At 43.5% G+C, this 25001-nt stretch overlaps 3 protein-coding genes across 3 annotated transcripts; all 3 read left to right on the plus strand.

Annotated features, from left to right (window-relative positions):
* Nucleotides 1-1692: 1692 nt before the first annotated feature.
* Nucleotides 1693-3319, plus strand: LOC123098710 (aspartyl protease 25-like). The gene has a single exon (XM_044520775.1). The coding sequence runs from the start codon at nt 1744-1746 to the stop codon at nt 3034-3036; it is 1293 nt and encodes a 430-aa protein (XP_044376710.1). The 5' UTR covers nt 1693-1743; the 3' UTR covers nt 3037-3319.
* Nucleotides 3320-7675: 4356 nt separating this feature from the next.
* On the plus strand, nt 7676-10625 carry LOC123098711 (protein EMBRYO DEFECTIVE 514). Its single transcript, XM_044520776.1, has 2 exons — nt 7676-8156; nt 10091-10625. The coding sequence occupies exons 1-2, from the start codon at nt 7818-7820 to the stop codon at nt 10439-10441; spliced, it is 690 nt and encodes a 229-aa protein (XP_044376711.1). The 5' UTR covers nt 7676-7817; the 3' UTR covers nt 10442-10625.
* A 3430-nt stretch (nt 10626-14055) lies between these two features.
* On the plus strand, nt 14056-23142 carry LOC123098712 (nucleolin 2). Its single transcript, XM_044520777.1, has 13 exons — nt 14056-14508; nt 16486-16712; nt 16852-16922; nt 17146-17202; nt 17334-17662; nt 18082-18150; nt 18245-18330; nt 18490-20622; nt 21464-21541; nt 21653-21764; nt 21993-22043; nt 22184-22254; nt 22356-23142. Exons 1-12 carry the CDS (start codon nt 14170-14172, stop codon nt 22232-22234), a joined length of 3603 nt encoding a protein of 1200 aa, XP_044376712.1. The 5' UTR covers nt 14056-14169; the 3' UTR covers nt 22235-22254; nt 22356-23142.
* The last annotated feature ends 1859 nt before the right edge of the window (nt 23143-25001 follow it).

The following is a 25001-nucleotide window of genomic DNA, read 5'->3' on the forward strand; positions in this document are numbered from 1 at the left end:
CATCGTCGGTCCCTCCGGACGATGTTCTCCGTCTTGCACATCGTCGCCGAGGATGAGACACCAATGGATGAGGCAGATGCAGTCTCGGTTGCGACGGTCGGGGACGAGCTGGACGCCATCTAGGGTGGCGGATCGGGACTGGCAACGAGGATGGGGAGCAATGGTGGAGGACGGCGAGGGCTCGGATGCGGGAAAGGGTGGAGTAAGGCGGGAGGAGGGAAAAGGGTTTTGTGGATTTGGTTCGATTTGTGGTGGGGTAGGCCTGTCGGGTCTGACTTGGTGGACGCGCCCGGTCGTGCCAGGGCCTCCCCATTTGGAGTGGATATGAGGGGTGTCGGTGAGCTCGGGCGTTTGAGGCCCGTTCAAGGCACCCGTCTGGGTTGGTTTTAACCCGCCACTGACCGGTCCGTCCGTCCGAACATTTAAGGGGTTTTTTTTTTCTAGCCGAAGAACTGGCAAGATGGACCCAACTCACACAAGCGGGATGGCATGATATGCATGGTTGAAAAGTCAAATGAACACAGATGCTAGCTAGCTTCATTTGAAAGTTCTTACAAATTTCAACGTTGTTTTACATAGGGGTGCAGAGCAGCCCCCGAACCCATCCCGATTCGTATACAAAAGAGAAAATGTTAGTTCTAGCTGGATCAGATTGTGCTAGTTCAATTTGTTCCAAGTTCGCATGTTGGCGGGTCTTGGCGGGACGCCGCTTTGCACCCCTAGTTTTACGGATTCCCTTTTTTTAGGTACCTAGACTTTTTGGTTGTGTTACTCGTGTTTTTCTTCTTCCCAAGCGCGCGAGATGGGGAGGCTGGATATCACCAGAGAAGAAGCAACCTCGGCGAAGAAGAAGCAACCCCACTATCGATCTTAAGGATGTAGGTTTGCTAGGGAGTAGCAACCTCACTATCTATCTTAGGGATATGGGGTGCAGGGGGTCGTCGGAATTGTTCATCGGTGCGGGGGTTAGAAGGACGGTCGGAGCGGTGGCCAGCAACGATGATGGGAGGAGGTTGAGGAGAGGGCGTGGAGGAGGCGGTGCCCGCTACCCGCCGGCCGCAGGTGGTGGAGGCCGGCAGTTGGGGCTGGTCAGGCTGGGGCGTGCGCGAGGAGAAGATGAACAATAGGCAATATGTTTCAGGCTGTTGGGTGCAACACTTTTTTTCAGGTACATGCTCTCTTCTTTTTAACCTTTTAAGTTGACACTTTTCGCGGTACTCAAAGCCAAAGATGGCGACGGCTGTTGCGGGTATGTTGGATTGATGTCCATGCCCTCTCAGTGCTGGTGTCAAGAAAGGAGGAAGCAGCGTGGCGGCAATTGTACCGAGGTCAAAGATGATGACCTGCTTGCGACTGGTTGCAGATCCTTCTACTGCAGGGGTCTTCTCTCAAGATTCAGAGATGATGACAGGGCTCCGGAGATCTTCTTGTGTTATGGTTGTCTTAGGGTACTCTAGGTGTTCATGGTCCTTTGTGTTTGCGTTTCAGGGTGCTTGTAAGGGTCAACTACTTTGTACTGATTCGTGATATGAATGATAAAATTCTAAAAAAAAAAGTTTTAACGTAGTTTGTTTGTATTTGGAATTCAACTAACATAAAATTTTCAACAGGGATGGAAATGAAAAAGGCAAGCAAGACCCCAAAATGTACGAACAAAAATGCCAAAACCCCTATATAAACCCATGCCACGCTCCTCACTCCCTCAGTCACCGACACTCCTAGCTTAAGCTGAGCTCTTTAGCCATGGCGGCCACCACAGTGCCTCTCCTCCTCCTCCTCGCGGCCACCGTCGCTGCGGCGGCCGACCTCTCCGTCTACCACAACGTGCACCCTCGGTCAGCCTCCCCGCTCGAGTCCATCATCGCGCTCGCCCGCGACGACGACGCGCGCCTCCTCTTCCTCTCCTCCAAGGCCGCCTCCGCCGGCGCCGCGTCCGCGCCCGTCGCCTCCGGCCAGACCCCGCCCTCCTACGTGGTGCGTGCCGGGCTCGGCTCGCCGGCCCAGCCCATGCTCCTGGCCCTCGACACCAGCGCCGACGCCACCTGGGCGCACTGCTCCCCGTGCGGCACCTGCCCCGCCAGCAGCCTCTTCGTCCCGGCCAACTCCTCCTCCTACGCGCCCCTCCCCTGCTCCTCGTCCATGTGCCCCATCCTCCAGGGCCAGCCCTGCCCGGACCGGGACCCCTTCGACAGCGCGGCGCCGCTGCCGTCGTGCGCCTTCTCCAAGCCGTTCGCCGACGCCTCCTTCCAGGCGGCGCTGGCCAGCGACTGGCTGCATCTGGGCAAGGACTCCATCCCCAACTACGCGTTCGGGTGCGTGGGCTCGGTGAGCGGGCCGACATCGAACCTCCCGAAGCAGGGGCTCCTGGGCCTTGGCCGGGGCCCCATGGCCCTGCTGTCCCAGGTCGGGAACATGTACAGCGGCGTCTTCTCCTACTGCCTGCCCAGCTACAAGTCGTACTACTTCTCCGGCTCGCTCCGGCTGGGCGCCGCCGGCCAGCCCCGGGCCGCGCGGTACACGCCGATGCTGAGGAATCCCCACCGCTCGTCGCTGTACTACGTGAACGTGACGGGGCTGAGCGTGGGGCGGTCCCCGGTGAAGGTGCCCGCGGGGTCGTTCGCGTTCGACCCCAGCACGGGCGCGGGCACGGTGGTGGACTCCGGCACGGTGATCACGCGGTGGACGGCGCCCGTGTACGCGGCGCTGCGGGAGGAGTTCCGGCGGCACGTGGCGGCGCCGAGCGGGTACACGTCGCTGGGCGCGTTCGACACGTGCTTCAACACGGACGAGGTGGCGGCCGGGGGCGCGCCGGCCGTGACGATCCACATGGACGGCGGCGTGGACCTGGCGCTGCCGATGGAGAACACGCTGATCCACAGCAGCGCGACGCCGCTGGCGTGCCTGGCCATGGCGGAGGCGCCGCAGAACGTCAACTCCGTCGTCAACGTCGTCGCCAACCTGCAGCAGCAGAACCTCCGGGTCGTCTTCGACGTCGCCAACTCGCGCGTCGGCTTCGCCCGGGAGTCCTGCAACTAGTTCCGACACGAGACGACATTTCTTCACGTGTTTATGCGGTTATTAATCGAATCATTAGCCATGCATTTGGGTGTACGTACGTACGTACGTGTGCGTGTGATTGTTAATTTGCGGCTTAGTAATTTTCAGTGTGTGCAATAAGGAATGTGGCATCAAAGTTTGTCAGGGGTGGGTGCGCGTGTGTTGTGCTCTGCGTGTCGATAGAACTAGAGAATTACTGTACTGGTCGTCGTAACTATTTACTGGTGTGCTGTGTGGTGCATTTAATTAACTTGTTTGTTTCGTTTGGCTGCTGCGCAAGGTGTTGGTTCGAGACCTTCACGCTGCACATACGTACAGGTAGAGTTAATGCAAAAGCTGGCTCGTCTTGGAGTGTACTGGCAGCCCGTGCTACTGGCTTGTGCTGCCAATCTGCACAGTGCCCAGACCAACGGGGCTAGCATGCAAGCTCTTTTCGAAATTTTAAGTTTGAACAATCGTGTTGCTCATGATGGTACTTTCGAAATAGGACCGATGGTGGTTTAATACTAACGTTTTGACTATTAGTTCTTGCAACTTCTTTATTTAGTGCAGTCAAGACATGGAGTTTCTACTTTAGAGTGCATATGCATTTGGATGAACAGTAAAAATAAAATGAAGCGGTAAAAATAAAAATAAAAACTTGATTTTTCATTTCTTTTAGCATGAGTGCAGTAGGGAAGGCTCTACCATGTCTCATTTCTATTAAAAAAATATGATCATGTACATATGGAAAATGGAAGGGTGATAGGGGAATGAGAAAAAAAAAATTACAAAGTGTCAAGCCAAGTTTGCATGCCATCTTCAGAATGGGTTTTTCCCTGTTCATTACCATTTGGAAATCCTCTTTGAAAGAATAGCAGCACTGATCCATATTTCTCTGTTTGTTTTCAAATATGATAACATTCATGTGCATCCTATGATAAGAGTTTCTAAACAAATGTTTTCCATTCTAGTTTGTCATTCAATTATAATATAAAATATATTTAAATTTGTGTTCCACACCATGGCCATTGTCATCCTTTTTTTGGGACAAAAATAACATATGAAAAAGATAATGAATGAGATCCTTATTGGTACCTTCATCGCAACGCATACAAGTAGTGTCATCAATGTGAAAATGTTTCTTGGGAAGCAAATCTATGGTATTAAGTTTGTCATGAATGGGTAACCCGAAAAAGTATTTGTGTTTACACAAGCAGCCTGATTCCCATGTCCATCTGAAGGGAGCATCAATGTTTGGTGTTGGTGGGGGCGGGGGGAGGTCCAGTTAATTCATCGTATAATTTCCATATTGGAGTATTTCTGTCCACTCCAGTTGAAAGTCCAAGTGCCAGCGTTATAACTGAGATCGATGCCATGCATAATGCTAGCAAATTTCATCACATCGTCGGAGGATAATGCCCGATAGTGGTAGATAGAACATATCGTGCATGTCATTCTTAGATATGGCTTTAGCAGGAGATAATGTGATTTTTTTTTGGTAAATGACTGGAGCCGTGAAATCTTTCCTTCATGCTATCATCATGCCAGTTGTCATGGGCGCAGATTCTCCGTAGCAAGTATCTTCAGTCCAAAACCTTGTCCCAGGTGACCGCAAGGCCGACGGATTCGCCTTTTTGGAAAGGGCTGATGAGAGTTAAGTCAGCTTTTTTCAATATGTCAAAGTTCATAATCGGAAATGGCACCAACACGCGTTTCTGGGAGGATACTTGGCTAGGAGAGACACCACTCGCTCTTCAATACTCGTCTCTTTATAGTATTGTTCAACGACGAGACGCGTACGTTGCTACAGTTTTTCAGTCCACCCCCCTTAATATTCAATTCAGGAGAACGCTAGCTGGTAATCGTTGGGAAGCTTGGCTCCATTCAGTGCGTAGACTAATGGAGGTCCAGCTGTCTCAACAGCCCGATTAGTTGCGCTGGAAACTTACTAGGAATGGGGAGTTCACAGTTAAATCGATGTATCTCGATGTTATCAACGCTAGCTCTATTCCTAGTTCCAAACATGTTTGAAAAGTCAAAGTTCCTTTGAAAATTAAAGTGTTTATGTGGTTTGTACATAAACAAGTTATCTTAACCAAGGACAATTTGGCAAAGCGTAACTGGACAGGACCTACTAGGTGTAGTTTTTGTGATCGGGATGAAACCATCAAACACCTTTTTCTTGACTGCCCGATGGCAAAAGTGTTATGGCGGACGGTGCACATAGCCTTTAATATTACTCCTCCGAATTCTGTCAGCACGTTATTTGGAACGTGGCTTAATGGGATAGAGGCCGAAACAGCGAGACACATTCGCGTAGGAGTATGTGCTTTATTGTGGACAGTCTGGAATTGCAGAAATGACTTGGTTTTTAACAGAACAACAAATTTTCATTTTTTGCAGGTTATCTTCCGAACCACTGCTTTGATCCGTATGTGGTCGCTACTCACTCTGACGGAGGCCAGGGAGCGTTTGGTTACTGGATCTATCCGGTGGGAGATGGTAGCACGGGATATATTCAACCGGTTTGGATGGCGGTCATGTAATAGGATAGGCAATTAGTTTTCTTATCCTGTTTATGTCGACCGGTTGTGGCGCTAAGGCTACCTTATTGTAGGTTCTTTGTGAGCTTTTATTTGCTTTCTTGTAGACTTTAAGACCTGTGTTGAACATCTTTGCTTTTTAATAAAGGTGGCCGTATGCATCGTTCTGATGCAGAGGCCGGGGAGTCCCCTTTTCGAAAAAAAATCATGCTAGTTGTCATTCCATAACAGAATGGGTGAACCGTCATTAGGGCTACATGTTGTGATATTATTATAATCCTCAATAAGTTTACAACAATCTTTCCAGAAGAATGGTCCAGTGTTGGAGGAAGCATTATGAGTAGTACCATTGTTGTAATAAGCTCTCCATATAAGGTTAACCCATGGAGTGTCATGATAATTGAAGAATTGGTTAACTTCTTTCATAAGTAGGGTTCTGTTTTGTTGTCTCGGGTCTTTGGCACCAAGGCCACCTGCATTCTTGGGCAAAAGCAGACATTATCCCATTTGAATGGACATTTGCCTTGCTTGTTAATATCTTTACCATCCCTAAGAAATGTCTTGCCACACTTTTAACATGATTAGTGATAATAAACAATACTTTAACCGAGCACATAGCAAAAGTAGGCATAACAGAACTGGCGTGTTCAAATGTACTAATCTTCCAAAGTATGATAGCATGGAGGCAATACCAAAAAGTCTCTACTCCAGTCTAGTGATCATGGGCATGAGGGCACCAACTTTTGGTCTGCTAGTAGCCTAGTACCCATGGGTAAACCAAGGTAGGTGAAAGGCATACTGTCTCTTTTGCATCCAAGGCGATGTGCAAGTTTATTGGCCGTCAATATTAATATTAATAAAAACCAAAGGAGATTTGCATAAATTAACTATAAGGCCGGTACATTCAATAAATTTATGTAGGATGTCTTGAGAGTATCAAGTTGCAGAGGGTCAACTGGCAAAATGATGAGTTGTGTCATCAACATGTTGAATGATGGGATAACTCTGTCCATATGATTCATCATTAGGAAGCACAATCTCACCATTATCCCAAGTCTCATCAATCACCATTTGTGGTAATTCAACATCTAGTACAAATAGCAGGGGAGACACCGTGTCTCCCTGTCGAACTCCTCTCTTACATGTGATCCTTTTAGCATGCACACAATTCAATATGTTAGGGGTGGAAGCATATTGTAAAATACTCTGGACCCATCTTATCCATTTATGTCCAAAGCCCAGGCGTTGAGCATGTATATGATTGCACTATGCTTAACCTTGTCAAAAACATTTTCAAAATTGATTTCTAAGATCAGAATTTATTTCCTTGACTGGTGGAAGAATTTCAGATATTCAAAGGCCAATGAAAGACAATCCTAGATTTCTTTGATTTTTCATTGTTAAGTCTTTCATCAATGTGCAGAAGTTTCATGATGAAAAAACAATCGTGATGTTCTAAGCAAAAGTAATAAAATTGATGTTACAAAAAAAATTAAAAGCATTTTGGAGCACTTTTTTGTTGTCATGCACATTCTATCAAGTGTGTGAAAATAGCTAGAAAACTAGTAAATGTGTTGCCGAAAACTCGTAATTTTTATTTCTGCCTTCAGATTTTACTGTTCATATCAGTGCAGTCTTTTGTATGTTGTCCTGGGTAAAATTGCATTTGTTACAACATAAAACTTAGTGAACTTGCATTTTACTATCAAAATGTCCATTAGAAACATGCACTCGTGTTGCTAGAGCATTCTCCATGTGTTTTCTTATTTCTTTTTTTATTTGTTTCAACAACAGCTGTAATTCCCAGTGTCGTTTTTATATTTTCAGAGATTGTTCAGAAAAAATATATTTTGGAGTGGAGGGAAATAAATTTTTTCAGGAGTTTTTTTTAGCAAATTTTGAGGAGGTTGAAAATAAATGTATACTCCATAAACTAAAAGGAGAGCAGGCCGGGCCCGGCAAACTTGCGAGCGACGCAGATTACTTTCATCTTTGCTCCCGGGCTGTCCTCCAATGGGCCACATGGGCTCTCCTCGTTTTATTCCCTCTTTGTATTCCCGTGCGAACGCTTGATTCTTAAGCACTCGTCCCCTCCTCTCCACACCACACCCAGAGACAGAACCCCCAAAACCCTACGAGCTAGCCGCCGCAGCCGCAGCCGCCGCAGCCGCCACCGCCACCGCCTCCTGTCCGCGGCTACGATCTCCGGCCAGCCTCCCACGCGCACCCCCAGCCATGGCTGAACCCGAGGTGGCGGCCGCCGCGGCCGCGGCCATGGAGACCGAGGCCCCGGAGGCGAACCCTAGCCTGAAGAGGGAGCGGGAGGAGGGGGACGACCCCTCCGCCGGGGCTGCGGCCGAGGAGGCGGAGGACGCGCCGGCCAAGAAGGCGAAGGTGGAGGAAGAGGCGAAGAAGGCGGAGGATGTCGCCGGGAACGGGGAGGAAGAGGGGGCCAAGGGAGAGGAAGGGAAGCCCGTCAAGCTGGGGCCGAAGGAGTTCGCCACGGCCGTCGACATGTTCGACTACTTCTTCGCGCTGCTCCACTCGTGGTCGCCGAACCTCGAGTTCAATAAGGTGAGGCTGTCAGTGTTAGGATTTAGCCAATCGCTTGTGCCATGGTGATGTTATTGTTGTTGCGCCTATATTGTGATTTGCTATGAGTATTGCGTTTGTAGTCCAGTCCACGGTAGTCACAAGCTGGTAGGTTGATTTGATTAGTTCGGCGAGTTCGTGGTGCCTGGGCCTGGGTTAGGCAAATCATTTTTTACATTGATTTGTTCCAAGTAATCTAACTAATTGTACTCGATAAATGCACTGTGAAGGTTACAAATTTGCAATTGGTCAAGGTTGGACAAACTGGTTGTAAGTTGGATCTAATCTTATGCCATGCTTAGACTCCCAGCTTCCTGATTTGACCCATTACCTGTTTAGAGGTTTAGTTATTTACTTTCTAACGCAATTAGGTATCCTGAAATGTTAGTTTAGCAACCTATTGGTTTGATTTGATTGATTTCAGTGTTCTAGTATACTTGAATTAAGCAAGGTTGATCTTCTACTTCCCTTTACGTGTGTTTATTATTAAAAAAATGCAAATTATCATTAGATTAAACACCTGCTAATTAATGCCTTCTTTCTTTTGCTGTACTGTTTAGGTTTCCATATGAGTTTTATCATTCAGTGGTTTGTGGTTGTTTTCGGTGCATGTGTTGATTTATTTTCATGGTGCTCTGCCCCAATTATGTGTAAATAGTTTGTCTGTAGCGTTCATGGTCAGTGTTGATATCACAATCACAAGTAGATTCAGTCAAGACATTGAAACTTTTGGTTCCATCTGAGTTTTGTTAATGAGTGTATATTTGGTTTTTTTTGTATATATGTTGATCTGTTTTCATGGTGCTCTGCCTGAAATGTATGTAAAAAGTGTGTCTTTAGTGTTCATGGTCAGCGTTATCACAATCACAAGTAGATCCGATCAAGCTTCTGGTTCCATATGAGTTTTGTACTTTTGTTAACGAGTGTGTATGTGGTTGTTTTTGGTGCATATGTTCCATTTTTCATGGTTCTCTGCCTGAAATGTATGTAGATAGTTTGTCTTTACTGTTCATGGTTAGCGTTGATATCACAATCACAAGCAGATCCTGTGAGGACATTAAAACTCATTTGTTTTCTTGTTCCATCTGAGTTTTGCTATTGGTTGGTTATCTATTTTTTTCGGTGCATCTTATTTGCCCTCCCCTCACAATCGCACACACAATGTTCAGTGTTCTGCTCCAAAGTATTTTAGTCATTTGAATTTAATATTGCTGTCAATCAGGAGATATAGAGCGTAAGCTTTGTTGTTTTGAACTTTTGATCTGATCTTGGAAATTAAGGATTTGGTGTGTTTTGAACTTTTGATCTGATCTTGCAAATTAAGAATTTTGTGGTAATATTGACTTTGTAAAACCATGGTGTGAATATTGTCAACTTCCCTTCGAGTTTGCAGTTTCTATGGGGTTAACTGGTTATGCAATATCGGAGAAGTAACCTTTTGCCCTTTCTGTTGGGCAGTACTAGACTTATGAAATCTCTGCAGTACTTTGCTATGTACTCTTATATCTTGAGGATGGTATGAATGAAATGAATTCAACCCATCTTGTATTGCATTGGTGTAATCTTACTTTAATTTGATTTAGAAACTTTGAATTGGCTGGCCCAGATCATCGCGCATATATTCCTTTATCATATGATTGATGTATTGACCACATTTTAGGATCATGTTAGTTGATGCTTTTGAGTTGCCTCTGATGTGCTGTATGCCCTTCATGCTTTAGTTCTTATCCAGATGAAAGTTCGTTATTGTCATCTGGGCTGTGAAACAATGCAGGATTATGTTAGTTGATGCTTTGGAGTTGCCTCAAATGTACTGTATGCCCTTCAAGCTTAGTTCTTATTATCCAGATGAAAGTTCGTTATTGCCATCTTCATTCTGACACCCAGAGTGCTAACTTGAATATTACCTTTTACAGTACGAGCAGATGGTGTTGGAGGACCTGGTGAAGAAAGGCCACGCCGAGCCCACCAAGAAGATTGGATCAGGCGTGGAGGCCTTTGAGATCCGCAACCACCCGGTGTGGCAGAGCCGATGTTTCTTCATCCGCAGGGTCGACGGGTCCACCGATGATTTCAGCTTCCGCAAGTGCGTCGACAACATACTCCCTCTCCCCGAGGACCTGAAGGCTGGCAACAAGAATTCAAACGGCAAGAAGGGTCACCACTACAAGAACGGCGGTGGTAGAGGAGGAGGACGAGGCGGCGGCGGCGGCCGTGGTGGAGGTGGCTTCCGTGGCGGTCGAGGCCGCGGCAGGCGGGGCAACTAGGAGCCAATAATATTCCCCACAATTTTGGTTGCCCAGTGCCAATCCTTGCAGTTGAGGCATTTATCATGAGCTATGCGTGTCTGTCTGTTTGCCTGTCCTAGAGACCTATTATCATCTACCTATGTGCTACTGTGCGACTGATATATGATGATCCTTGGATGCTTTGCCATCATGTTGTTTCCCACTTTCTGTTATTCGGTTATCACTCGAGCTTGGCGTGAATGGGGTTAAGTTTTGTCGATCTGATTTCGTTTTGGTCTTGCCCAGGCCAGATGCTGAGCGGAAGGAATATTCTCGGCCGGTGCTGGTCTTTTTACGACGGCGAGGTGATGATGATTCTCTGCGGGTGATCTCACCGGAATTGACCGCTGGGTGGCCGCTTTCTCCGGGAAGGGAAAAAGAATGGATGCTTTCTTGGCCACTTGTGGGCATATTTATCCGGCTATGCACTAGCAGCACTAGTGCCGTCCGTTTGTCTGCTGAATTGCCGGCTTGTTCAGCCACCAACTAGACTACGGTGGTGTTTGGTTCTCTAGTCCTGACTTTTTCTAGTCCCAATTAAAACGTCCCTAGTCCCTAAAAAGTCCCTGTTTGTTTTCAGAGACTAAAAAGTTCCTAATCCCTTCCTAGAGGTTATTAAATGACCATGTTGCCCCTAGTATATAGAAAAATAACAATCAAACAACACCATGGGATGGCGGGCCAATGGGTGCATGGAGGGGCATTATTGGAAAAGTCTCAAAAAGTCCCAAAAAGACTCTCCTTGAAAGTCTTCTTCATTTAGTCCCAAATGCCTAGTTTAGTCCTTAAAAAGTCCCTCCCGTTTGGTAAAAAAGTCTTTAAGAGGGACTTTTTCTAGTCCCTACATAAAAAAATCCCTGGAAACAAACACCCCCTACAAGTCGGGCGAATGGCTGGCACTGTTGTTGCTGGATTCTTGGCGGTAGCTTTTTGCTCCATGGGAATTTACCTTTACATCGACCTGTAGCAGCCTTTGACAACGGTGATTGTGAGTGAAACTTTATGCGCATATAGGAGGAAGAAAATAATATGCTCATGTAATATCCTATTCGAATCAGACGTAGCAACTGGGTTTGCTCGGTCACGTGCAAGTCTAGATGCGCACGAACGGGGTGTGTCCGTGTGTGTGTGTGGATAAGATCAAAAGATCCACATGGAGCTGCTGCCATTGGTCTTTTCTGCTGAAATCAGCGTAGCGCTGTCGCCGTCTGGCGGAGCCTTGGAAGCGTGACGGCGTCGCTAACAAAATCGCTCCAGCAACCCAGTTAGCTCGTCATCCTCCCCGTGTTCTTAGATACATACGAGATTGCGAGTATGTCATGCTAGTACTGCGTGGCAAGGACTATGCTTGAAATCGAGGAACGATCGAGGACAATAAGGGCATCTTTGATTCAAAGGATTTTCATGGAATTTTTAAAGGATTGGAATCCTTACGAATTTTCTCTGCATTGGTCGTTTGATTCATTTGAAATACATTGCATACGAATTCTAGCATCCACTCCAACCTCTTGAAAGAAATCATGTATTTTTTCTATGATTCAATCAAACAAACTCAAATCCTACAGGAATCCAATGGGATGTCATTTTCAATCCTACATTTTCCCTATTCCCGCATTTTTGCAATCCTACGAATCAAAGAGGCATTAACGTTTGCCAAAAGAGTTGACTAGATGTTCGTCCTTTATATTTTCTGCGATGGATTAGATGTTCGTCTTACAGTGCACGCCAAGTCAATTTGCATGCTTGCCCACAAAAAAAAAATTTGATTTGCATGCAAACTTCTCTATTCAAGAGAAACGTTTTCTTTTTTGGATTTTCCTTTTACAATATTCATAAAGAGAAGCGGAAGGACAACTCGCGACATGGTGTATCACCACACACAATCTTTGGCCTTTATGAGTATAGGACTTAGCACTCATATGCGTACCGTATTATTGTTTTTCGGTACAAGACAGCAATATATTCATAAGAAAACATGTCTGCATTGTAACCGATGTAACAGATCAATACCACACCACAAAGCTGAACAAATTCACTCTCTCACGAAACTATCTAAACACACCGCTCCGGTAGCTCGAATGTGAGTCACGAGGGCTGAGACGGTCCGCTGCTGCTCCACGTTTCGAAAGAGCCTTGCATTGCGTTGTTTCCAGAGATTCCGCAAAGTGAGAATGACCATTGAATCAAAACCTCTCCTGACACATTTCCAAAAAAACTCTCCTGATTCACTTCGGCAGAGGTTTTCTTGACCTCAAACACCACTCCTCAAGACAGTCACTCGTCGTTGGGACCGCAACCTACCAAAGCTCTCTCGCATTCACATATTGCATAAGTATGTGATCCACCTTGTCCTCCTCCTAACTGCAAATAAAGCAAGGCGAAGTGCTCTGTTGCAAGATAAATATATTTAAAGTATAATAAGTCGGTACAATATAGGTAAGACATGAATACAAGATCATATATGTGGATATTTTGGTTGGGACATGAGTTGGGTAATAAATCTTCCTAACCTCATGTATATAAATACAAGGGTATGTATTGGTTGAGATAACTTGCATGGCATATCCTTCCGTGTTATATCTAGCACTTAATACTAACGTAACTGTATATTTTGCGGTGAATGATTTTAAACTGAAATACGCGACTAAAACATGACATATAGTACAATGGGAGAAACATTTATCTTAGACTTCAAGAAACCATGAGACAATCGTATTATTTTTTCTCATTATTTTTTCCAATTCAGCAAAAACCTATGTGTAATATGTCACATTTTTGCCTGGAATACACATGAATACGCGTGTAAAATATATGCCGTAAAGGCCTCACATCTCATGTCCCAAAAATTAACTTAAATGCACACATGACCTAGCATGTTACGTGTGGGGAAGTGCAAGGAAGATAAGCCCTCAAATTGTAATGCAAATTATCCATGGTCGTCGATTTTGTGCTATGTAGGTTTGAAAAATTCAAATATACAATTTGCACATTGTTTTCATAACACAAATTGTGTGCGCGTGCATGTTTTCCCCAAGAAAACATTCCCTTTTATATCATACGAGATGAAGAACTCCACACAAGAAATAAGAAGATGAGAGGCCAATATGGATTTGTTTATTTTTACATATTTTTGATTTAAAAATACAAGTGCAACTGTACATTGCAGCAACATTGTTTACAAAACTTGCAACATTTTTTTACCCTTAGTTTTTTTAAAAAACTTTTCTTTTTACCCTTGGTCACCTCGGCGTTTGACATTCGAGGGGCACCGGCGTAAATTCGCGTTCACGAACGTACCTACATGCCAATGTTTTTCTCGTGAGGGTGTACACCACGGCTTACATTCGATCGTCCTCTGTGCAGTTAGCCCTAGTAATCAATCATCATACGTACCGTGTTGCAAGAAAAAAAATATCAATCATCATGTCAGAAAATACACACATACAGCTATCTCAAGGAAGGAGAAGAGGCATCTGTATTTCTGCATCTTCTGTGAAGGAAACGGAGAAGGGCGAGAGAGCCCAGCCCACCCAAGCAGCAAACCCGGAAATTAAAATTAACCAAACTCAATCAAAAAGGGAAAAGAAAAAAATTTACACGATTTCTGCGCCCTTCTCTTCGGCGTCTTCGCTACTCTCCGCCAGCGGAGCCCCAACAGGACCAACCCTCCCCGCCGGCGCCGCCGCTCGCGCAGGCAGGCGCGGGCGATGTACAAGCTCGGCGGCGGCCGTGGCGCCGGGCGCGGCGGCGGCGGCGGCGCCAAGCGCCCGCCCGCGCCCCACGGCCGCGGCCGGGGCGCCTCCTCCTCCATGGGCAAGGGCCCGCCTCCCCGCGGCCGCGCCGCCGCCGCCGCCGCGGCCTCGGCGGCGGCCGCCGCCCAGGCAGCCGGGCGCGAGGAGTCCTTCAGCCTCGAGTCCAGCAGCCCGCCCGCCTTCGCGGCAATCATAAGGCTCACCCCCGACCTCGTCGACGAGATCCGGCGGGCGGAGGAGGCCGGTGGCGGCGCCCGCATCATGTTCAACTCCAGCATCAACCCCGCGGAGAACGTGAGCTCTCTCTCTCCCTCCCTCCGCCGTTTAGTTTTTTTCCCCTCTCCCTTCGAGTCGGTTACGAAGTTTAACCTAACCAATTTGGATGTTCTACGCATTACGGTTGTTTTGTCGAGAGCGAGCGCCCCTTTCTGTATTTCCCTTTTCTTCCATGGCACCTTTCCTGAGTCCGGGGTAGGTTGATAGGTTCATTGCGTGTTTGGTTTTGCATTCAGATTGCTCGAATTTACTGCTTGGTACTCGCGTTATAGTTTGAACTCTGAACTGTTGGCGCGTATTGATTTCTTAGCTCAGCTCATGTTAGAACTGCCAATTTTCATTTATCATTGTGCGGGTTTTCCTCTCTGGTTCTTAGAGGACGGTTCTTCACTTGAATCCTTTCAATACTTGGTCCGGATGAGTCTGATTTGGCTTAAGACTGCCTGCTTATTGTTGAGTGGAGTTCATCTCGTGGTTTATCCAAATTGTTTGTTCAATTCGCATTTAGTTTGAGTCTGTTTGTTGATGATTCGTTTGTGTAGTCCGAGCAGCATACAGTAAGCGGCATACAATCTGATTTGAAGCTGTTGAAATTTAACTGTGCCCCATAATATCTAACATATAATTCTTTTCAAAACAATTATCTACCTATAATTTTATTATTTTGTGCAGTTCAGTGGGGGTTCTTGGCTTGGTACATTCTATGCTCTAAGCTTAAGATTAGTTTGGTTTCTTATGTTGTTTAGGATCATTAAAAGTTTTCCTTTGAGTGACGATCCAAACTCTAGGTTCCAAGTTCATGAGGCCCATTTGAATGATTTAGTTGAAAACGATTTTTGTTAATTTGAGTGCATAACAAGCTGACACATTTCTCACCTGGTCTTTTATCTTTAGTGTGAGATTTTTTTAGGTACTGTAACTCGGTGGTGCTTTTGGAATTACTAATAGCGGGATATGTATGTTTCTTTTTAGAAAAAACAATCACCCATATAAGATTTCTCGCTGAAGAGTCTCATGAATGATGGACAGTGAGCTCCAATACCCATCACTTGTTTCAAATAGAACCCCGCAAAATCTAAAATCTATCCCCATTTCCCCTTTCGGGAATAAATTAGTGCTGGCGAACTCTTCAAATCTTAAAATTAATTATAGACAATGAACTGTTTTATGATATGCATGAACTGCAAGCTGGTTTGAAAAAAGAGGAAAATAGCAGCTAGCCGGTACTTTGGGTCTCTTGTGAAGACTGTCTGGATTCTTACCTTTCTACATTACATGTCAAGTCTACTGGAACTGAACTCTTATGTCTGGCTGGTTATTTCTGTGGATCCTTGTTGTACTATTTTGTTTCGTTTGTAGAATAAATATCACTTCCATAACATGTTGCTTCGACACCACTAAATATCCTGTTGTATCTACTGTAGTATGCTTTGTTAAGTGATAAGCTTACTAGTTATAAATTTGTGTACTTCACATGTGTATGGAAGTTACTTTTATAGTGTCCAATAGTTAGAATTGTACTCAATCCGCCCCAAAATAATAGTGCAAAGTTAGTACAAAGTTGAAACACTTATTTAGGTACGGAGGGAGTAGATCATTTAGGATTTGAAGGTTGCTGGAAGATCAGCAGTTGACTCGGTATTGCTTGGTATTCACGATCGCTTCGTATGTTGTTTGATGAGAAAATACAAACATGTTTTAGGTACATACAAACAGAACAGTAATGCCTGTATTCATGTATCCACTCATGCAATTTTCTGTTGTTTAAGTAATAAGTAATACCAGTGCCATGATACTTGTGCACTGGAGTATTTATAACTGCTGTGTCCTTATTACCTTAGTACCATGGAGGAGGGTTTAGAGTCTTACTTTGAAAGAAATAGTACCCCCCCCCCCCCCCTGTTACTGGTTTTTGGCATGACGCAAAGCCTGTGCAACATGAGAATTACTGCTGTACATTTAATTTGTTAACTGAAAGTTCTTTTCTTGAACTAGGTTATCGATGTTGATGGTAAAGAATTCAATTTTGCCTGGGCATCCGAACGGGGTGAGTTATGTGATATTTACGAAGAACAACAGAGCGGAGAGGGTGGAAATGGCTTGCTTGTGGAACGTGGATCTGCTTGGCGCAAGGTGACCGTGGACCGCACTTTGGATGAATCAGCAAAGAACCTTGTGAAAGCGCGCTCAGAGGAGGCTGAACGTCTCGCGAAATCTCGAAAGTTTGTCTGCTTTCCCTGATGCATAATTCTCACTGATTAATCATCATCCTGATTTATAGGTTTCTTAGATCTTTTCTCAGTACTGCATATAAGTCCAATTTTTTACTTACACATCCTTGTTTAATTTTCTGTTGTATAGATCAATTGTGCTGGACCCTGGGAATCCATCTGTCAGGAATCAGGCCAAGTCAATGGTTGCAGCCGGAGAAGGTTTGAACTTTGATAACTCGTTTTGTTTTTCTTGAACGAGTTCATTATTTCCACCTCACTTTTACATTCATGCTTCGATAGTAGAAATGTGTGACGTGTTCAGTTTTTCTATGTGCAATGTAAATGCTGGTTTTGAATTTGACTAGTGCCTAAGGTTCGTTAGACTGTATAACGGCTATGGTTTGTAAGAGATTGTATAATTTAGTGGTGCTATCTCTTCCAGGTAATATGCGGAGGGGGAAATGGAACCAGAAGAAGGACAATTTCAATAAGAAGCAAGGTTTCAATTCTCTCTGATCTTCTCTTTTGTAGTACTTTATTCTTTCTATGTATATAAATGTCCTACTATTCTACCACTAAAAGACCCTGCATTACCATGTACCTGACTTTGTTTTCGTGGGTCTACTCCAGCTACTGTCATTCCAACCAAATCAATTTCTAAAGTAAAGCTGCCTAACAGTATTCCCAAAGGAAGTATCTCGGCTTCACCTGTGCCTTCTCCTGAGCAACCTGGACCAAGCATTCATTCATTTCCTGTTGGGTCAGATGCAAATAATGAAGTCATAGTACCTTTTGATTTGAATAAAGAGGAAAACAGTAAATTTGAGAAAGCAACACCAAATAGGATCTCTCGAGGACTAAATCATGGGGTTTCTGCAAGTGTTGAGGATAATACAACTGATTTGCGAAGCCTGCTGATATCTACACTCTCAGAAAATCCAAAAGGAATGAATCTAAAGGTAACCCCCATCCCCCCTTTAGCATGTGCAAATAGGAAAAGGAATCCAGAAGTTTTAAAATAAACTACCAGTAAGTTTTAAATATTACAAGCTTCCATGCTAACTTATACATGATTTTTCTGCACTCGTTTGAAAGACAACCATAGTTCCATGAGTTTGCTGTATGAGATGTCACTTCAATTATGGCTGACCTTGTGGTCTGATGACTGTTCTGTATCTTTTGATTTTTTTTCCAGCTTTATACATGATGTATTGTGATATCATCCATAGTTGGCTTGATCATATGCTACAAATGCTTTGGTTCATGATCTTAGATGCCTTTGTTCTTGTCATTTGTTTAGTTGCCTGATTCCCGAAGGCTTACTCCAAAAGGAATTTCCTGATGTTTCTCTTCACTACATGTTGTGAAACATATGTAGGCCTTGGAGAAAGCTGTTGCAGATGCAATTCCAAATGCTTCAAAGAAAATAGAGCATATCCTTAAGAATGTGAGTAACAAACATTATCCACCGCCTTTTTTCTTGGTAAGGAGACATTAAGAATATATCGTGATGCACACTTAACATATTTTTATTTATCCAGGTTGCAGATTGCCAGTCATCAGGGAGGTATTTGCTGAAACCTGAACTGGAAGTAGAAAACTCTAATCATGCATCTGGCAGTGGAAGGTACTATTTTTCTCCTACAAGTTCAATTCTGTGCTTCTTTTCTTGTTTAACCGGGCATTCCCTTCATGATGCCCTCCATAGTTTTATGTATAGTTATTTTCTGCATGTTTGCTACTTCCGCCCACAAGCACCTCAGTGTCTAACTGATGTATCTAACAGGACTATCGATGAGAACATCGAAGAAATTGCTCCAAGCTTAAGCATAGATGATCCTGATATTGAGAAGATTGAAATTGGGGGCTCCCCGGTTTCAGCTGCAGGAGACAAAAAGGTCAATGACAGTGATGGCAAAGCAGGTAGCTCTAGTGAGAGTGGAAGTGATAGTGACAGCGACAGTGACAGTAGTGGGAGTGAAAGTGATAGTGGCAGTCAGAGTAGAAGTGCTGGAAGTGGCAGTGGGAGCAGCAGCGACAGCGATAGTGATGCTTCATCAAGCAGCAAGGAAGGATCTGATGCATTTGTGGATATTACAAGTGATGATAACAAGCCAGATACAGCACGTAGGAAAGTAGCAGATGAACTGAAGTTGTCTTCCTCGCCAAGAGATTTTCCAACATTTGATGGCGATGATGAGCAAATTGATATTGGAACAAATCTGGATTATAAGAGCACATCATCACACATTGATCTGAATAATTTGAATGTCGACAATGATGAGCCGGCATATGCCGCTACAGCAACTGAGAAATTCGGTGCAAGCGATGTAGACATGCCATCAGAATTTCCAGGAAGCGAAAACATGGTGAGTACCAGGTTAGATCCAAGTATAGTTGATGGCGAGTATCCTGCAAACAAAATGTCTTATGAGGACAATCATTTTGATGACCCCTTAGTAGCGAGTAGTGAGAACTTACCTAATGAAGAAGCTATTCAGTTCACGGAGCAGCATGGTAGCAGAAGAAAGTCAACCTCAAAGGATGGAACAAACCATGTGCCCACAAGAATATCAGAGATAGGTGCCAAACCCACCTTGAAAAGGTTTCCGGGTAATGAGAATGCTATTACAAAGCCAGAAAGTGCCAAAAAGGCCAAGGTTGACTTTGCCTATTCAGGAGCTACAGGTTCTTTATCAGCACAGAGACAGAACTTGCCTCCTGACAAACATATCAATGAGAGGTCAAGCAAGGAGACAGGGAATGTTGGATGGGACACACATACTGAGCTACAGGTACAAGATATTAGTCCTATGGAAGGAAGGCCTGTGACTCCTGGAGATCTACAAAAGATAAATCAGAGCCAAAATCTGCCCATCCCAACTCACTCTGAGGGAAAACAAGAAAAGATCACGAAAACAAGCTCTAAGAAGAAATTAGATAAGGTGCAGAAACCTTTGAATAGTATGGATGGCAGCCCTGGGAATGTTAATTTTGATAACACTGATGATTCTGCTGCAAGAAAAAGGGGTAGGCATGGGGGATCTTCTCTTGATGGGAAAAAGCACAAGCGCTCAAAGGATCCTAATATTGATACAAATCCCATGAATTTGACAAAAGGTGTCAGAGGAAATGTTAACCACAACATGATGATGTCTCTTCCTGAATGCACTGAAACTAATGGCAAGCCACCAATTTTGCAAAGAAACAGTGCTGAGAAATCATCTCCAAAAAAGGTGCTCCAGAGAGAGCATTCTGATCTCGAGTTGGGTGAACTTCGTGAATTACCTTCGGAAAATGACAACGGGAGGACAAGGAAACAACTTGAGAGAAATAGTTCTTCTAAGTCGCTTGATGGTAAAGCAACTAATGTAGATAATTTCTACCCCAATATGAATACCAGGAAGGTTGCCCTATCTGCTTCCCATGATCAGAGGAAACCATCACCGCAAGAATTTAATTCTGGAGGTAATATAAACCAGGAAGGATTCCCAAGGAAGACCGCCGGATACGACACTGATAATAATAGGTCTCAGCATAGAGGAAATGTTTCACAGGGTCGGCAATTGCCAAGGACTGATGATTCAGATTCAGAGAACGTATTATACCCAGACAGGTCGGTAGAGAAAACAGGCAAAAGAGAAACAAAATTGGCACAGGGTGGAATGCTAGATCATGTAGATAGGAAGAAGACTACTCCCAAGCTTCCTCAGAATGGTACCAAGAATGGCATAGAGTGTAGAACACGGAAATCAATTTCCCCTGCAGAAAATGAGGAAAGAAGTAGGAATAACTCTTTGATAGAGACTGAGACAGGTAGGAAGAGAAGAGACAGTTCTTCGGAAGAAGACAATCTATTCTTTAAGAAGTACGATAAAGCTAAGCCAGAACTGAAAGGTCCAATAAAAGATTTTTCACAGTAAGTGACAATATACTAGATGTTTTTATGCCCTTTTGAAGTATTTCTGCTAGTGCATTTAATTTGTTTAGCTTGTTTGCACACTCGTCACCAAAGATTTACACTGCCTTCTCGTGAAAATATTTGATTAAATCAGAATTTTCCTTGAGATTTTCAGCCGATGCTAGAAATAATTTTCTGCTCTAACATACACACACGCCTGTGTACGGTCTCAAAATATAAGGTGTATTTTGTTTTCCCAGAGCATGACTTTGACCAACAATTACTTTACAAAATCGGAGTAATTTAGTACTCCCTCTGTAAAGAAATATAAGAACGTTTAGATCACTAAAGTAGTGATCTAAACGCTCTTATATTTCTTTACGGAGGGAGTAAGTGTTTTGTAATGAATTTTCTTTTGACTAGAAGATCAAACTAAATAATATAATAAGGTCTGATGAGTAATGTTTAACAAATTGGGATTTTAAGGACATCATTTTCATGTCACATAAACTATATACCAATAGAGAATTTTTGATCAAGGACTTGTCGTAAAGAAATATAAGAACGTTTACCTCTGGGGTAATTTTGGGACGGAGTCATGGAGGGATTACAGTTTACCTCTCGGGTAATTTTTGTGTCTTGAAATCCAATAATGATAACAGTACCACACTTAGCACAAATATAGGTCCCAGTCACACAGAAGTGTAACACAGCATCATATTCATTAAGAGATTCAAAACGCAACTGTTTTCCTTGTGAGATAGACCACACATAGGCAATTACTCAATGGCTGGTATGTCTTCGTTGCAGTTGTACTTTTTGTTCATGCAGGCAACTAACTGATTATATCCATTTTCAGATACGAAGATTATTTGCAGGAGTACAATGAGAAATATAAGGTCTACTCTTACTTGAACAGTCAGATAGAGAAAACACAGTATGTGCTAACCTGAATTTTTCCTTCTAAAATTCCACTTTGTACTCTTGTTTTAATTCTTCACAGTCCATGTTCTATCTTCTCCTATAACTTAGCATGCTTTTTATGCAGGTCTGAGTTCCTAAAGGTTCAGGAGGATTTCAATGTTGCTAAAGAAAGAGACAAGGATAAGTACTATTACATTGTTGACAGACTCAGAGACATGTACCATGAATCGGGCACAGTATGCTTTCTGCCTGCCTTTTTCTTCATTGATTGAACCTGAGTAACATAAATTTTTACAGTTAACTGATAACCTGCGCTTCGGGTGGTGTGTGTGTGTGTGTGTGTGTGGTGAGGTGGGGGTGGGGGGTGGGGCGGTGGGGGGGGGGGGGGGGCATTGCATTAATCAAGATCTTGGCATTCTCTGCATTTCTTCATTATTTCTTACCGAGGACATTATATTCTGCAGAGGCATAAATTGATGAAGAAGGTCTTCGTATTGCTTCATGAAGAATTGCAGGTGTGTAATATGATCTTTGAGTATGCTTTCTGGTAGTTGACTCCAGTTAATTTCATTATCATTTGAGTTGACCTCCATGTGTTTTGTTTCACTTGGGTTTGTGGCATGTATTTTGATTCTCTTGGTTATTAATTCCCCAGAGTATCAAGCAAAGAATGAAGGACTTCGCAAAGGACTATTCAAAGGAATAATGGGTCCACCCTCATATCATGTGAGTGGTTTTGAAGTAATCTTTTGCCTGAAGTACGTTGAAACATCTTACAAATGACAACTGACTGCAGTACTGACATGACTTTCTGCCCATGCATGCAGGGCATTAGCAACTGTTTATTCAGAGGCTGTTACCCAGCATCTACTCTGAAAAATGTCGGGAACCTCGGCTTCATGCTTTGCCTTTCTAAGAAAGCAGTCCCTGGTTTGAACATTCAGCTCAAGGCATTCATCAGGTGACAGAAAGCTGGGAAAGCTCACGGTTTCATCAATTGTTCTGCTGAATTTCCTAGTGATCACAGCAGCAGCGATCGAGAGGGTGATGCGGTGCGGTACAAGGAGTAACTCCAACGCCTCCACACGCGACATGTCCCTGGCAGTGTGAGCAGGCGAAACTTACGGAACAGAGGTGCTGTTGAAGGCTGTTTTACAACATCAATTTTGCAGGCAGGTAGATAGGAACTGTGTCGGGACGGGGTTCCCCCTTTGTAGATTTTTTCCTTCCTTCTTTCTTTCTTTCTTTCAGTGAGATCTCTACCCGTCCTGGCTTTTGTATCAATGTGATCAACTCAATCCTGTTTCACCTTGTACATAATCTGTAGACCAAACTAGAGTAGTATTTGATGGAGGTGGGGTAATCACGGTGTATTCCTCACAACGTGTTGGTGCAGTGAAGCTGTTGAAGTATGTTAACATGGGAAGTGACGAGCTTGTCAAAACTATTTATCTTTGGCCAGTTCTTCTCACTACTGTAGATGTAGATTCGCGTGCGTGATTGTTTTTAGAACTAAGATCTACTACCTCTGTTCCTTCGTTCAAAATATAAGGTGGGTTGATTTTTTAGAAGGTCGTTTGACCACAAATTTATTGAGAAAGATATCAATACCAACACTACCAGATCAATATCATTAGATTTGTAATGCAACTTTCATATTTTATTTATTTGATAATTGAAGATGTTAATATATGTTTTCTATAATCTTGGTCAGCTATAGAAATGTTAGAAGTTTTGAGAAATTAATACACCTTAGGGCATCTATAGCCCGACTGGGCAAAATTTGACTGCATGTGATTGGTAGGGATGGAGAAAATTTGTCCGGATGTGATTGGTAGGGATGGAGAGAGAAAAAGGAAAAGAAAGAAAGAAAAAAGGATTCATGGTGGGCTAAATTCTATGTGCGGACGTAGGACGGGATACGTCCGGGCCTCCTCATATTGCCCCTATATGGTTGAGTATGAGGAGTGCCGGACAGACTGGACGTTTAGGAGGCTTTGAGGGGTTTGGTTGAGTTAACTTTTTTCTTCTTTCCTGTCCGGTCAGTAGTGCTACTTCCGCCCAGTCAATTTGAAGAATCCGACTGTAGATGCTCTTATGAAGTATGTTTATTGATTAAGTAAAAGAGGTGCCAAAAGACAGAATAACTGAAATATACACCAACTACAAATATCCCAATAAATTCTGAAAGTTACAAAGGTTCTATGAAGCACAGAGTCAACATCTCTAAGTTTGTCGTCCGTATTATGATATTTCCATGCTTTAGCTGGTGATGAAAACTAAAGTTCAAAAGGCCGAAAACTATTCATGTATTTTAAGCAAAAGTCGATCATTGATTTGAACAATAAAATACGAGTCATATGTCGTAAAATTATACTCTCTCCTTTCCACAATGAAGTGCATATTAAGTTTTCAAAAGTCAAACATGTCTACACTTGACCAAGTTTATATAATAAACTATCAACATGTAAAATGCTAAGTAAATAGGATATAAAAATACACTTCTTGATGAATCAAATGACACTACTTTTGTATTGTGGATGTTGATATTTTTTCGGTTAAACATTTACATGTTTGACTTCTCAAAATTCTAATATGCACTACATTTTGGAACGGAGGGCGTACCCTTGAAAACTTTTATTAAATGTCAATCCAGCGAGATATATTTTGTGGCATATAACTACTATTGTAGTCAATTTTTCTAAAAAATCGTGTGGGCCTCGTAAACTTGAATGGAGGGAGTATGTTTTGAAGAGCCGTATGAGTCATTCACCCCAAAAAGGTCAGAACCTAATGTCTTTAAATGCATCGGGGTCTTGATTAAAAACCTACAAAACATGTGGATAAATTGTTGCTTGGGAGCGACGCTAAAGAAGACAAAAGCTGTTAGTTATGGTGAACCACTAATGATGATCCCATCCAAACCCAATGGATCAAATGTAACGACTGAAGTATGTCGATGTATGAATCTTGTTATGGCATATTTAGTTTGATGCCAAAAGAATTAGCACATCCACGGATTTGGTAGCAAACCAGGTTTGAATGCTTACCTCACTTCCAGCCAGTTTTTTTAACTCATATGGTTACTACGTCTGCAAAGACGTGATTTAACATGATACTAAAGAATACATGATACGAGTTTGCTTTTTGCTCAACCATGTGAAATGATATAATACTCAAAACTAATGTCATTTCCTATATATATCATCATATTTAGTGTTAGTTCCGTATATATATTGTGCTAGTTAGTTTTCCCTGTAGGTTCTAAATGATACTAGGAAGAGACACCAGAGGCAATGAAGAACTTTTATCTTACAAAAGTTTGGTAGGGTACATTTGGATGGTTATCAAAGCATGCTCTTATCAATTTTTGGGGCATGCCAAAATATTGGTTTTTATGTCAATTGCCATTTTTTTTGCATAACAATGACTCCTTTTCACTCTTAACTTATTTTTCTTTACGATGTTGACTA

The sequence above is a fragment of the Triticum aestivum genome, chromosome 4D, assembly GCF_018294505.1.
Source record: "Triticum aestivum cultivar Chinese Spring chromosome 4D, IWGSC CS RefSeq v2.1, whole genome shotgun sequence".
NCBI classification, from domain to species: Eukaryota; Viridiplantae; Streptophyta; class Magnoliopsida; order Poales; family Poaceae; genus Triticum; species Triticum aestivum.